The sequence below is a fragment of the Nannobrachium achirus genome (genome assembly GCF_963921795.1).
Source record: "Nannobrachium achirus genome assembly, chromosome: 16".
Lineage (NCBI taxonomy): Eukaryota > Metazoa > Chordata > Actinopteri > Myctophiformes > Myctophidae > Nannobrachium > Nannobrachium achirus.
This window is the reverse complement of record NC_137823.1, coordinates 28,144,554-28,160,899: the sequence shown is the minus strand read 5'-3', so window position 1 is coordinate 28,160,899 and position 16,346 is coordinate 28,144,554. Positions and strand designations below refer to the sequence as shown.

General features: G+C 46.5%; 1 protein-coding gene across 1 annotated transcript in view; it reads left to right on the top strand.

Moving 5' to 3' along the window:
* Positions 1-602: 602 nt before the first annotated feature.
* fut8b (fucosyltransferase 8b (alpha (1,6) fucosyltransferase)) overlaps positions 603-16,346 on the top strand; it is a gene marked incomplete at its 5' end in the record, with an annotated part of 70,199 nt that continues 54,455 nt past the window's right edge. The window contains one exon of the mRNA XM_080744619.1: positions 603-805. Within this exon, the coding sequence (XP_080600745.1) occupies positions 603-805 (203 nt within the window). The remainder of the gene's footprint in view (positions 806-16,346) is intronic.

Here is a 16,346-nt window from a genome sequence, read left to right as displayed (position 1 = left end):
AAGCAACGGGCCTGACGGGAAGTGACTGACGGGGCAACCGGCACAGAGAGATGCGGCAAGATCGGCCAATAGGGAACTGAGACGCCAAGGGGGCGAGAGCGGCGGGGGAAACGTTCGGCACAACGCCTCGGAAGTGGAAAAGGCTACCAAGTCCAAAGAGCTCCAGCCAGGGCTGGGAGCGCGGCTCGTCAAAAAAAAAGAAGCACATCACACCGATGTCTTAAGTATGCGGACAGGAAGTTACTCTACTACCGCACCGAGGTTTACCTGAGAAACACCCGTCACCCCATCCCATCCCCCACACCTCCCACACAGGCACGCACACACATCAGCTTCTCATCTACGAGTCACTCACCAGGAACCGAGCATGCCAATGCCAAGGTCGTTGCACACGCTGTCGCGCTCGTTGTGACGGAGGCTACGCGAGAGCGTGTGTGTGTGCGGTGCGCGCCTAGGGCAGGGAAGGCGGAGTCTGGGAGGTGAGGCGAGGTGGTGAGGTGAGGTGGGGGGGAGGGAGGGCGGGCGGGCGGAGCGTTCCTTCCCGGCCGAGGAGGCGGCGTCGTCGTCGAGCTGAGCCGTTCAGACGCTGAAGTATCATCATCATGCGGCCCTGGGCGGGCTCGTGGCGGTGGATTACCCTGGTGCTGCTGGCCTGGGGCACGCTGCTCTTCTACATCGGTGGGCACCTGGTGAGGGACAGCGAGCACCCCGAGCGCTCCAGCCGAGAGCTCTCCAAGATCCTGGCCAAGCTGGAGAGACTCAAGCAGCAGAATGAAGACCTGCGACGCATGGCCGAGTCCCTCAGGTAAAAAAAAATCACACTCGTGTGAACTGAGCGGTGGTGTGTGTGTGTGTGTGTGTGTGTGTGTGTGTGTGTGTGTGTGTGTGTGTGTGTGTGTGTGTGTGTGTGTGTGTGTGTGTGTGTGTGTGTGTGTGTGTGTGTGTGTGTGTGTGTGTGTGTGTGTGTGTGTGTGTGTGCAACAGCGCCCCTCCCTTAACATGTGTGGTCAGAAAAGGTTACTGCAGGAGTGCAGGCTACGGACACGGAGACAAACAGACAGACAAACAGACAAACAGACAGACAGACAGACCCACACACACGGCCACGTATAGGAGCGTTGTGACCACCGCTCAAAAACACACGCTGCAGAACAGAGGAGTTTGTGTGTGTGTGTGTTTGTTATGTGTGTGTGTGTTGTATGAAAGAGAGAGGAACGGGTCATGCTTTTATCTCTATATTGTGTGTGTGTGTGTGACACACACACACTGTGTGTGTGTGCGCGCGCCATATTCTTGTGTGGAACCAAATGCTTTAGATCCTGCTGTTGCTACTGTGCTATTCAATTCACTTTGAACTGGGCCTCTTGTCAACACAGGCAAACATACAAAACACACACACACACACACACACACACACACACACACACACACACACACACACACACACACACACACACACACACAGTACACACATACAGCGTGAAGACAGCTGGTCTCCCATTAAAAATCCCTTGCTTTCGTAATTATTCATCATTGGCTCGGAAACAAAGGTGGAATTCACGGGATTAAAAAAAAAAGAAATTGTTCGGTACAGCCAGGGTCCAGATGGGTCCCTGACGAACGACACCCTGCATGCTTGTGGCTTGGTGCCGGGTTCAGCCTGGTGTGTGTGTGTGTGTGTGTGTGTGTGTGTGTGTGTGTGTGTGTGTGTGTGTGTGTGTGTGTGTGTGTGTGTGTGCTCGGCCGCCGCCGTTGTTTACCGGGGGCGTCGCTGTAGTGCCGTTGCAGCAAGGCCTTCCCAAGTCCCGCTAAGCTTCAGCTAATTATCCGGTACGGCATGCCAAAAGCAGCCAACTGCCGTGTTGCGTTTTTAACCCGTTTAGACCTAGATTCTACATACTGTATACTGTCTTCTAAATCTGTTTTCTGTAAAAAAAAAAAAAAAAAACTTGTTCCTATATCAGTGGTGCTCGAGCTTTTTCATGTCAAGGACCCCTAGAATTATATGTGTTTGGTCGCGGACCCCCCATCTCAAAATATTTTGTTCCAGGGGACCCGGAGAAAGAAAGATTTGAGTTACAAATGTTCACTTTAAACAATATATATATTGTACGTTGTGTTTGGAGGGACTTGTTTTTGTGTGGCCATTGTGATTTATGTAGTAAGGCTGAGAGTGCTCTCGGCACAGGCATTTCATTGTATCTGTACTTGTATGGATATATGTGACCCTGAACCTGAACCTGATATATATTCAAAGATTTGCACACGTTTTCACAGCTTTTCAAAAATAGCAGATCTACAAGTTCGTAGTGCGGCACTCAGTGCAGCGCTATGAGCTTGTAGATCTGCTATTTTTGATCAGCCAAAGTATAAGATTATGGTTTGAGGTTCAAGTCTAAAGCGACACAAGATGCTTTCCCGTTCTGGTCGGGTTAAGCTTTGGAAAGCATCCACACTGTGAGGGATTGTGTGCGTGTGTGTGTGTAGTGTGCTACTAGGCTACTGTGTGTGTGCGCGTGCATGTGCGCGTGTGTGTGTGCGTGTGCGTGTGCGTGTGTGTGATGTAATGTAATGTGTGAGCTCTTTCAGAAACGAGGCCCAAGAGAGGCCTCCAGTCATGTCTCTTATCTGAGCATCAGAGCTCTAATAGCCACAAAGAGGCTGTTAGGGAGAGCTGTCCGTCATCCCCAGCCAAGGTCCTTAACCGTTCATCCCACCCCCCACTGCCGTACCCTCCTCTCCACTCCCCTCCTCCTCCTGTCCTCCGCCCATTCTCTGACTCCTCTCCTCCACCTCCTTCTCCGTTCCATTCTCTCCATCGCTGCTCCTCCACCAACCAAACTGCTGACAGAGTGGTGGATCAGGGCCAGACTTCACTCCATCCCAGGGACGTGCAGAGAATGCTAGAGAGGCAGGGGCTGACATTTCTCAAAAAGTGCCTTTTGGTGGAAATGTCAAAAATAGCAGACCTCCAAGCTCACAGCGCTTCGCAGAGCACCGGCTATTTTCGGTGCTCGATATACCACACTGAACTAAGCATAATAAAGTCAATACTAGAGATGTGGCGTAACGGCATGGATTTCTACACAGAAAGTGCAATTCTTTCAACATAAGATGCTGCATTCAAGTTCAGGAGATTTTGGACAAGGCAATCCTCTTGAACGCTGCCTTCAGGTATGGCGTCTGGAGAGGGCACTTTTTACGGATGGATAAAAGGGCAGGGGCTCAAGCCCCCTTTGATGTCTATGTGTGCACAACACGTGCATGCTCCATCCAGTGTAGTGGATCGTCCCGGGCTCGCCGATCGACATAAGGCAGTCGCTGTGTGCCTGCCTTGCCCCACTTTATGCCCATGCACAGTCCCCGAGACGATCCTTCAGATGTACACAGAGAGCATAATACTTCATAATATATACGCTCTTCTGGTTGAGTTGCAGCCTTCATGAACATTGCGTTGAATATTTTTGAATAATATTAGTATAAAATATGGCGGCCGCGGCAGGTTGGATGGTTTTATTTGACACATTATGCCCGCGCGTGTGGCTTTTATAGTACGAGTGACCTCAGTGTGAACTGAACCGTAACGATTGAATAGTTATCATCCGTAGGCCATCTCTTGTCCCTCGGATTCCATAAAGGAACCCCTGGAGGCAATAAGTCATGTCTCCATTGAGGTGGCCTAACATCCCGTTCCCTTTTTCTTTCCTGCTGTAGGCCAACCCGTCCGTCAATATTCATCCAATGTCAAATTGTCAAATGGATTCAATCAGTCAGTCAGTCAGTGCGTCGAGCCCACTGGTCTTCAGTTGGGTACGGCGAAGAGCACGTCGTCGGCTAGATTCAGGTCCAGATTTGGCGCCACGTATCCGGGCGGATCTGTGCGACAGACAGCAGGCCAGCCCCCCAATCATAGGGCACCGTTAATGAGAGGTGAGAGCCAGGATCGAACCCGAGCGGCCCCGCCCCGGTTCCGCCCCCTCTCTCTCTCTCCTCGCTCCTGTCAGTCACCCCCTCAGGGGGGGGCAAGGCACCGCACCGCACACTCCCCGCCTAGAGAGATGACACACACACACACACAATCCACCATGTGACAGCGGAAAGAGCGGGGGGGGGGGGGGGGGGGAGAAGGGTGAGAGTGACAGCCGGGCCTGAGCGATGAGGTGCCGATCGATCCCCAGCAGGCACGAGCCAGCGATGGATGGATGGAAGGGAGGCAAGGAAGGAGCGATGCAGTGGAGGAGGCGGGTGAGGAGGGACCGATGATGGATGGCTGAGAGGACTGCACCATGCCGAGAGTTGAGAGAGAGAGATTGGTGGGGGGGATGTTGGGGTGTTGTTGGGGGAGTTGGGGGTGGAAGATGAGGATGGTATGGCGCTGCGGAGAACGCCACGTGGCACAGGACCAGAACTCTTCCTCGGAGTCTGTAACTCTTCCTCGTCACGTCTGTAACTTCTTATACCAGCGCCTGAATAAAGCATGGGTCTTCAACAGGGGGTCCGGGACCCTTAGGGGGTCCTCAGAGTTACTACAGGGGGTCCTCCAAATCTTTGAGTGATAGAAACTTTTTTTTTCTCCTTTTTTACATTAACCACTTGAACCTTAGTGTCTATATTCTGAGAACTTGAGCCAAAAATAGCCGATCTACAAGCTCACAACGCCTCGCATGGCGAGGCGTTGTGAGCTTGTAGATCGGCTATTTTTTTTTAGCAAAGAGCTTTGGTGTAGAGGGAAAAAGAGCAGTCTAAGTATTGACGTTTCAAGTGGTTAAATATCTGAAAACACAAATTGACATGAATCCAAAATACACTGACGATTGTGCTGTCAAACGATGAAACTATATGGAATCTATGAAAAGGTTGTGGGGGGTCCCTGCTTCATCTCTCTCAACTAAGGAGCTGCTCCAGCGTCTCTCTCCTCTGCATACATCTGTCCCTGTAGAACCCCTTTATTTTTCTGAGGAGTTTGTTTGGATGTTGTTGTTGTTTTTCCCCCTTGCGTAGACAGTCTCCCCCGCAAGGCTGTGTTACGCTAAACTGACCTGATGCGGCAGCAAACCCCACCCATCTGCTCCCCCACTGCAGGTAAAACAAATGCTAAGCGTTGTTTGTGAGTGCCAGCTTGTGCAGACCGGGGAGAAGGAAGAGCCAGGAGGCACAACCATTATACCATGTGATGATGGCATTGTCTTAATGTCTTGGCTGTGCGCGCGTGCGTGCATGCGTGTGCACGTGTTGCTGTGATGAAGGATGACGATTGTTAATTGTGTCATTTATGTGTGTACAGGGGCCAGACTGGGAACACAAATCAGGCCAGGAATGTAAATGACTGCAGCTCCCTTGTCTGTCCGAATAAAAACAACATGGGGTCTAATAAAAGTTGTAGCTCAGGGGTCTTCAACAGGGGGTCCTCAGAGTTACTGCAGGGGGCCACCAAATCCTTGATTGATAGAATAATTATTTGAAATGAACAATTGAACCCTTGCATCCCTATACTCTGAGACAAAAATAGCAGATCTACAAGCTCTAAACGCCTCGCGCTGCAAGGTGTTGAGAACGTGTAGATCAGCTATTTTTGGGAAATAGGTTTGGTGTATACAGTAGGTAAAAAAAAAAGAGTAGTACAAGTACAGAGTGAAAGGTCAAGTTTACTAAGTATCGATGATTAATGATTTTAAGTGGTTATATGTCATACAAGTCTATGAATCCATCTATGAAATCGATGAGAATATACAATATGTAGAGGGGGTCCCTGCTTCATCTCTCTCTCAGCTAAGGGGTCCTTGGCCTGAAAACGTTGAAGACCCCTGGTCAGGGTTCCCACACATTTTTACCAATTAATTTCCAAAACTTTTCCAAAACCTTTCCAGAATATTTAACCCAATTTCCAGGACTACCGGTATATAACAATCGCTTACTCCTATGCGCAATGCCCAAAGACAGGTAGTGTATTCCAGTGGTTCTCAACCTTTTCAGGCTGTGACCCCTGAAATAATCATATTTGAACTGGGGACCCCCCACCCCCCCCCCCCCCCACCCCCCCCCCCCCCACCCTGACGAGCACTAAGAGTTGAGGAATTTTGTATAACACGTTTCTATTGTGAAAATATCTGTAGATCTGTAGATCGGCTATTTTCACAATTTCTGCCTCTAATATTTGACAATTTGGCCAATATTTAATTTGCCATTTCAGAGGTATTAACAAAATCAATAACCAAAGACAATGCATAGCTATTTTTTCCAGGACCTTCCAGGACCCTTGATCAATTCCAAAACTTTTCCAGTACTGGGAAATATATTTTTCTAATTTCAAAATATTTCCAGGAATTTCATGACCGTGGGAACCCTGCCTGGTGTAGCTTACAGTTTCCTGGCTGCGAAGTTACTGGCATTCTCCTGCGTTCCGTCTTCTCGGTCAACCCTGGTGGTTACCTCCAGCCCAGGGTTGCCCATACAGATGGTAAGGTGCTTGTTGTGGTTGATGTTGAGCGCTGCTGCACACAGCACTCTGGTGCATCACCCATCATCCAGGGACCTCTCTCTGCAGGGCAGGCTGCAGGGCCCAGCAATCACAGACAGTCATAGTGAAATGGATTCCACAGTCTGAGAGAAGGAGCTGAGCTTGTTATGTCAGGGGAGATTGGACTTCTACGCTCACCATTAAGGGATGGGACGATAAGCGATAGTATCGTTTATCGTGGTAAAAAAACACTCGCGATAATCGTATCGTGGAGTTTTAATTTATTGTGAAATCGTCCTCCGTCATGCACTGGGATCAATTCGCCTTTTATTTGCCGAGCTGCATATCCAGCATTTAAACCCTCTATTGATAAAACGTACTTATAATATACGTACTTGATACAGTCTTTTTTTTTTTTCACTCTCTACCAAATCTCTTTGCTGAAATGATTCGCCCCAGGATAATGGATGTTGGGGATATTCTGATTATCACGATAATATTGTAAATCGTGATTTCTTCGTCACAATAATCGTGATATGAAATGTTCATAAAGTCCCATCCCTACTCACCATCCATGCCGTTCAGACTTCAGAGCCCGCCATACATTTTAAGGTCTTGTGCTGTCGAGTCGACCCATGAGCCCAGATATTTGAAGCCGTTGACTTCTTTCAGCGCAGTGCCTCCTCTTGTTGCTAGAGGTGGACGGGTTCGGGAAGATGTTGTAGGTGATACATCGCTTTTCTGGGCGTTTAGCCCGAGACCAACCTTGGCACACTCTGTCGCCACTCGAGACACGGAGGGCTTCATGAGTTCCAAAAGGTGTTGGGGAACGGGGAGATGACATTTATGACATATTATTTACGGCACCATGAACGCGTATGGATATACCAAAAATACAGGCTGACAAAATGACTCCCAGTCGAGCTTTGCAGAAGCGGAATCTTCCAACAGCGCGATAACGATCCCAAAGCACAATGGCAAAGTCACAGAAGAGTTTCCGGGGGAAGAAAAAAGTGAAAACTCATGACCTGGCCAAGTACTGTATGTCCCCTGACTTGAATCCAATAGAACACCTTTTGTGGTATTTTAAAGAGAAGGGTGGAGCACCGCAAACCTCTCCGGCAGAGAGGAGCTGAAAAACAATTGTCTCTGAAGAATAGCAGAACATTTCTCCAAAAGTGTGTGTGCGTGTGTGCATGCGCTCACGCTGTGTGTGTGTGTGTGTGTGTGTGTACCGTATATACAGTATATACTGTATGTGAAACATTTATTTTCATGTGTCTGCTGTTTGCCCCCTACACTGTCTGTGGGAAACCGGGCATAAGGCAACAGGTTAGCATTGTTTAAATGCCTTATCTATTTGTGCCATTGCAAACCTTTGTTTGCACATTACACACAGCCATTATCCCCCGACATTATAGTGCTTATCTCTGGAAACTAGAACCTCTTTTACCCTTCCCTTGAACTTGTTCCTTTACCTGGCAACACCATTCATGTGCTCCGATATATCCAAGGCACACAGAATTATCCATTACCTTTATTGTCTCCTGTCACACGTAGCTTTACCCCATTACAATCACTTGCTTGTTATGACAACAGCGTAGCAATTTAAGCTTGAGCTTGCTGCTGTTTGTCACTTTGGATGATATGAGCATGAGCTAAATGCACTGTAAACAAACAGTGGTGTGTGTCTGTGTGTCAAAGAGCTTGCGGTCTAGAGAATGGAACGGTGCCGTGACAGTGGTGGCAAGTAACTAAGTATATTATTTACACAAGAACAATTCACCCTTTGTGGGTGAGGGTGAATTCTGAGGCACCCACCACCACCACCACCACCACCATTTTTCAATACTTTGTACTTTTACTCCACTACTGTGCATCTCAGAGGCAAATATGGTACTTTTTGCTCCACTACAATTATTTGAAGACTTTAGTTACAGGTAACTTTGTAGATTTAGATTGTCATCAGGAAACATACACTAACCGATTAGCACTGTTAAACTATATACATCAATCCATATCCATAAGAGGCATATGAGTATACTGCATACAGACATACACACTCGGTCAAGCGTTGGAGCGCTGAGGCGGGAGAGTGTTTTCTGCTGGTGATTCAGTCAGAGTGTATCAAAGGGTGCGTTCGTATATACGCACCGGGTGTGGTTAGGGTTAGGGGTTATGGTTAGGTTTAGGCATAGTTTTACTGAGGTTAAGGTTAGGGTTAGGGTTAGGCATAGTTTTTACTGAGGTTAGGGTTAGGATTAGGGTTAGGTTTAGGCACTCACTACACTGAGCACACACCCGGTGCGCATTTCCGAACGCACCCTTGGATACGCTCGGACTGAAACACCAGTAGAAAACACCATCCCGCGCTGAGGCACCGCTCAAAAATAGCAGATGTACAAGCTTGCAGCGCGGCACGGACTGAAGATTTATTCCTTGGCACGGAAAACGTTTGAGAACTACTGATTTAGATGTCATTTGTAGAATCGGCCTCAGGTCTATCTTAACCCATTTAGGCTTAAATTACTTTGAACCACTTTAACCATTATTTTATACTTTAGCTATTCAAAAATAGCAGATATACAAGCTCATAGCGCGGCACTCTGAGCTTGTAGAACATATTTTGAGATGGGAGTCCAAATACATATCATTTTGGGGATCCTTGACATGAAAAAGTTTGAGAGCCACTGATCATAGAAACATACGTTTAAAAAAAAAAACATCAGAAGGATTTAGAAGACAATCGTAGAATCGACCACAGGTTTTAATGGGTCCTAAGAGAAGAATTGAGTACCTCTCCTACCTGTGGTGAGGTGACAGCGTGCGAGGGAGGAGGAGGACTCATTTCACTCTGCGACGCTGCTATTAGCCCAGCGGAGCAGATGCCACTGGCACATCCAGACCTGAACTCCCATCGACCCGGCCGTCTCTCTCAGGCCCGGAGACGGGAGGCCTGCTGCCACACACACTAGCCCCATTGTGGAAGCTGTCTTTGGGCAGGACATCTCTGTCAAGCTGGGCTCAGGGCAGAGGCTGCCTGCCGGCGCTGTGGGCGCGCTAAAAGGCATTAACCGGTTCAGACCTGGAAAAAGCATCTAGTGCCACTTTAGATTTGAACCGCTTCAACCATTGTTTTACTCTTTGGGCTATTCAAAAATAGCAGATCTACAAGCCCATAGCGAGGCACCGAGTGCCGCACTATGAGCTTGTAGATCTGCTATTTTTTTAAAAGGAAAATGTGTGCAAATCTTTGAATATATATGTATTTTTAAAGCTAACATTTGTAACTGAAGGGAGCGTTTCGCAGCGCTGTTTCTATGTGTCATCTTTTCGACACCCAAACCTAACCCTTACCCTAACCCTAACCTCCCTAGGGTGAGTTGCTAACCCTCCCGACGCTACGTTGTCAAAATGATGGTCGTTCGAAAGAGCGAGATTTCACCGTAACTGAAATCTTTCTTTTCTCAGGGTCCGTCTTGGTGGCCAAATATTTATAATCTTTGGGGTCCTTGACATGAACCACTTGACATACCGTAGATTTAGATGGATGTGACATGGAATTTAGAAGATATTTCGCAGAATCGGATGGGGTCTTAATGCGTTAAGGCATGCAAGTACCACTCACAGTCACTATCAGGCTACTTGGGGTTCGCCCGGGTGAGTGGGCCGTTAATGTTTTGCACTTTGCAACAGTAAGCAGCCGCTAACGGCGGAACGTATAGCATTATTCACCGTTCGACAACACGGCGCATTGTGTGTACTGTATTTAATGATTACGGTGTCGCTTCTCGTCGTCGTCTGTCATTCTTGGTTCCTCGTTGGGTGGCGTTGGCTCGGGCGGAGGTAGAGTGGAGCGGGCCACCTGTGGGGAATCGGAGCGGCCCGCGGTTCGATACCTAATTGCTCCCCGTGCGGAGCGTGCGCTCACTTGGACAAGCACAATGCTCCTAATAGGACGGGTCAAATGCAGACAAGTGTTTTACCCTCGGGGGATCACCGGTAAATACCCTCCTTTTCTCTCTCGCTCTCTTTTCGGAGCTTATCTGCTCACCTCCTGCCCAACATAAACAGCTTTTCATTTAGGTTTAACCCGTTCAGGCCTAGAATTATTGAATGCTTTACTAACCGTTGAAAAATAGCAGATATACAAGCTCACAGCGCGGCACCGAGTGCCGCGCTGCGAGCTTGTAGATCTGCTATTTTTTGAAAAAGTCGTGAAAATGTGTGCAGATCTTTGAATATATATGTGTATTTTCAAAGCGAACGTTTGTAACTCAAATTCTGCTTCTGGGGGGTCCCTGGAACTAGATATTTTGAGATGGGGGTCCGTGGCCAAATAAATATCATTTTGGGGGTCCTTCACATGAAAAGGTTTGAGAACCACTGACATAGTAGTCTCTCAAGAACAGACTAATTGAGCTCCATTTAAGTGAAAAACACCTTTTCTTTGACGATGGCTAAGCCAGATTGCTCACATAGAAACGTAGATTTTTCAGAAAAATCTTAGAAGGATTCAAAAGACACTTATAGAATCGGGTCAAAATTCAAATTTTCACGACTTTTCAAAAATAGCAGATCTACAAGCTCGCAGCGTGGCACTCGGTGCCGCGCTGTGAGCTTGTATATCTGCTATTTTTCAATAGTTAAAGCATGAAATAATGATACACAATGATGTGTGCCCGTTCGAAATGGGTTTAATACTGCTTGTCCAAGAGTTTACACGCACCTCTTCCCAGCTGGCTGCTATTTCCTGCCGTTTATTGGCTTGACTTATTGGAGTCAAATGGTCATGCATTTCCGTTTTTTTTTTTTTGCTTAATTTCCAGGAAAAACTGGAACACTTGCCTGTTTGTGTACGTTAAATCTTATAAACCCACAGTGCCGTGACGCACAAGAATGAACAAATGCACGCACATGCACACACACACACATGCACACACACACACACACACACACACACACACACACACACACACACACACACACACACACACACACACACACACACAATTCAATTCAATTCAAAGGGCTTTATTGGCATGAGAAAACATACGTTTACATTGCCAAAGCAGAAGTGTACACAATACAATACAATACACACACACACACACACACACATACACGCACACAAGCACCCACGCACAAACACTACACGGATCTTTGATCAGTGTCCCTGCTTCGTGTAAAGGCAAATTGCATTTGTCTCCTCCACTTTCCACATGCAGATCCCTGCAGCACTTTACATTTCCATCCATATGTATGGCTTTCTCAGGTCAGTTTATACTACGCCTTTCAGTATATACTTCCCTTTGAAGTTCTAACAACCAACAAGTATGTGGGACATTGCCACAGTAGATATGTATGCGGAAGCAGCCTCCCCCTTGTGCCCTCACTGCCCTGCTATACCAACCAGCTCTGATCTTAAGCTGCCCTCCGCGGGTTAGGGTGCTGCAGGGGAGTCCAGGGAGAGATGGGGGGGGGGGGGGGGACAGCAGGGTCAGCACTTCTGAGGGAACTGCCTTACATGTGGAAGCTTACACCAGTGGCGTCAGTTCAGCAAAAGCTAGGGTATGGCAAAGATGGGAGTCCTCATGGAAAATAGGCATTACATTTTGGATAACACGGTTTCTATTGTGAAAATAGCAGATCTACATGCTCACAATGCCTCGCGCTGCGAGGCGTTGTGAGCATGTAGATCGGCTATTTTCACAATGTCTGAAAAAAAAAGAAAAGAACGACTTGTCCGTTTTTTTTACACAGGTTTCTACGGTTTCTTGGGCTGGATATGGCAGCCTGGAATGGTTTTTCAAGTGCAGCTAAACTTGGCATGTTAGTAAACGTGCCACAATTTACAATAATGCATTGCACCTGTGCAGCTGACCTGCGGAACCTGGGAATATACTATCTTGTCAAGATGGGGAAAATACAAGTGTGGAGAATATAATTATAATACCTTGTTAAGTGACCATTTAGTAACATTTTGCATTTGTAGTTATTTTACTGTAATTTAACAACATAATAACCAGAACAGATAGACATTCATGGACTTATATTTAAAAGTAACTTTTATGTTCCCCCCTGGATCCAGGGTATGGCAGCTGCATACCCCTGCCATACCCAATTGACGCCCCTGAGTCTTACATGTGGAAGCTTACACTGCTTTCCACCTCCGCACCCTCCGGGTGCCACAGGGGGGATTGCAGCCAGGGTTGAGGGGTGGTATTGTAGCCCGCAGACTCCAAGCTTGTCCTTCATTCGGCTAATATTAATTTCTTCCCGTCCTTTCCAACCAGGCACGTGCACACATAGACATCAAAGCGGGCTTGAGCCCCTGCCCTTTTATCCGTCTGTAAAAAGTGCCCTCACTACCAGATCATGAATGCATTTTTGAAGCGGTGAAAGCCGCTTCCAAGGAGTGGCTTTGTCTGTCCCGTACCTGTTTTTTTGAGGATTCCCATAGATTCTCAAGGAGTGAGAATGTCTGTCCCGTACATATCCCGTGCATGCGGAATTGAGGATTGGTCAAGCTTCACATGACATTTTGGCCCATTCAATCATTCAATCATTCAATCATTCATTCATTCAGAATTCATAAAAGTATAGAACTAAAGCACATAGAAAGTATAATATATAGTCTAGAACACAGAATGTATAGATCTGGAACACTGATTTCAAAGCTCTGATTTCAAAGAGAATTGCCTTAATTGTCCAAACTCTCCAGAACTTGAATGCAGCATCAAAGAATTGCCCTCTCTGTTTAGAAATCCATGCCTATACGCCACATCTCCAGTATTGACTTGATATTGCTTAGTTCAGTATGGTATCAAGTACCGAAAATAGCCGACCTCCAAGCTCCAAGCTTGAAGGTCTGCTATTTTCGATATTTTCACCAAAAGGCCCTTTTAGAAATTCCAGCCCCTGCTCTCTCTAACATTCCCTGCATGTCCCTGTTTCCCACCAGCCCACAGTGTACCATTTCTCATGTGGTGCAGTACCTCTCCTGTTTCATTTGATCATGGCAATGCAGCTGCCTTGTCAATTCTCAAAGTTTACTTTTTGTTAAAAGTTCCGTTGGACACGTCGCCAGCGATCTTTCTTTGTATTCCTTGTGTGTTGTTTGCCAGCCACTCCCCTGTCTTTGCTGTGGCTTTCGATTCCGCTGCGCCGAATGTCTGTAATCACTTCATATCTGCGTCTGTTTGGTTGGAAACGTTTGTGTTTAACTTTGGACTGTGCCGGCAGATGTCTCGGCAGTTGGCGTTTAACTCTCTTTGGAGCACGTTAGCCGGCCAGGCCTCTGCGGCATGTCTGTGCTGATTAGCTGGAATTAGTACACTAACAGTGCTCACAGGTTAACGCAGGTGAAAGGCCCCAGTGTTATCCTGCTAGACATGTTACACCGAGGGGTGGGCGATATGGTGATGAATATTGTTGAGAAGATACAATGTCTCCACGATATGCCTTTTCAGAGATATCATATAACGATACAATGAGGGAGCCTTGTAAAAAAAATCCTGTTGAATCGTTAATACGGAGATTCATTGCAGAATTAATTTAAACCGTCATTTTGTCCAAATCAGTAGTTCTCAAACTTTAAAATGTCAAGGTCTCCCCTTAACTCTGACATTGTACAAATGAAACCAAATGGACCCGTAAAGGTCCATTTGATTCATTGCAGAATTAATTTAAACCTGCATTTTGTCCAAATCAGTAGTTCTCAAACTTTAATGTCAAGGTCTCCCCTTAACTCTGACAGAGTACAAATGAAACCAAATGGACCCGTAAGGGTCCATTTGGTTTCATTTGTACACTGTCAGAGTTACATAATTGTCACCCTGGCCACAATATGACTTCCGGTTGGTTCTAGTGGAAGTGGCGGAAGTGCTGTGTTTAACGGAAGTTACGTCATGCGTTGTATTCTTCCGTTGAAATTCTCACGGCGGAAGTTGAACGGTCTCTGCCTGATATTGTCACCAGGCTTTTCTCTTCGCAGATGAGTAAGCCTGGCTATGCGAGGCTACATAATTGTAAGGATTAATTTAGACCTCCCAAACGGAACCCAGAGAGTCCCTGGAACCTACATTGAGGACCACTGGTCTAAATGGTCTGTCACTCCTTTTTATTTTAGTTTTTGTTGAGTTACTTACCAAAAATATCCATAAAAACCAACATGATAAACAATCGTGGATAAGATCGTGTATCGTGATACAGCTTGGGAAAACATTGTGATATTGTACTTTTCCATAGTATTTTTCCATATCGCCCACCCCTAGTTACACCCTACGTGCGTAGAACCGATTTTTCAGCACTCAAGGAAGTCGTCCCCCTCTTCTTCTTCATGTTACCTTTTGCCGTCACAGAACGCTCGTGGGAAATGATGTCACAGGGGTGGGGAGGCCTGCTTCCTGTCTGATAGGGTGACTGTCAGGTCAGGGTGTGGCCATTTGGGAGATCTCCTCTGATATTGTCTGGAACGGTGAGAACGGATAGAGAGAGACTCGTACGCGAAGAAGAGGAGCGTACATCTGGGTCTGTCTCATAAAGATTGAGGTCAGACCATTGAAATGGACATGCCTCGGGTTTCACCTTGAATAGAAACAAGAGTATATGAGCTATAATGCGTTGATGGGTTTGTCTCTTGTCTTATTACAAAGTGTTACATAATGACACCAGTTAAAATATCATCTGTCCTGTTTCCTGCTAGTCGTTGCTGGTGTGTACATTATGCAACTATGTATTGGATTCATCATTTTTAATCCATTACGTAAATGAACCTACACTCGACTGTTGTCTCACGCACTGCTCACAGCATTGTTTTTGTATAAATATAAATAATACGTATAGACCATTGGTTCTCAAAGTGGGGTCCGGGGACCCCCAGGGGTCCTTGAGGGAGTTCCAGGGGGTCCCCAGCTAAATTATAGTGAAGAACCAATCAGCCAAATGGACGCTTATGGTTCTGTAACTCAGAGAGTGTACAAATGGATTTGTACACTCTCAGACTTAAATTACATTTACAATAACATTTGTGGTCTCAGAGATAGAAATGACATTGAAACTGCACATTGAGGTCCGTGGCCTAATGCATGTCAAACCGGGGGTCCTTGAAATTGGTGAGGAATCACTGCTAGAGCCGTCAAAATCTTCTTTTATGAGGGTCCCAGGCATATCGTTTCAAATGGGGGTCCGCGAGCTAATACGTTTTTGGGGGTCCTTGACATGAAAAAGTTTAAGAATCACACCGTTATAGACAACAAGAAGTATGTGACTAAAAGCCTTCGTGCTTGCCTGACATTCCTCACTAAGGGAGTAAATTGAATTTGCATGCATTGATGATTCATTAGCATATGGCATTAGCATAGTGCCATGCCAATGCGGCTGTGTACAGTCCATTTCGTGTACAGTATTATTAGTGCCATTGCGAGGTCAAAAGCAGTTCTTCTTGTCGTTTCACTTCCTTGGCTGAAGTGCTCCTACATCCGTGAGACTGTGTTTGTGTGACTGTGCATCTTAATTCCACCCGTTTGCCAAGGTCTATCTAATGAACGAGTTGTTGGGACCAAATCGTGTGCAATGCACGCCGCCGCTTCCCATTCATCACGTAGTCCTAATGGACAAAAAACCCTGTGAAAATCTACCATTGTAGCAGTCATTAGTTTACAAATACGCATTAGGGAATAGCTCACAATGAATCCCGTTTTATGGGGAGTACATTAAATGGGTTGAAAGGCGGCCCAAACATCATTCAAACTGTAATTAGCAATTAGGCTTTGCAAGATTTTCAGCCGCATATTTACTAAGATTATACCGAATGCTGTGCTTGTGAGCAGCACGGAGCGCTGTCATGCATGCTCACATTTAATCAAGTCGGCTACAAATACTGTAG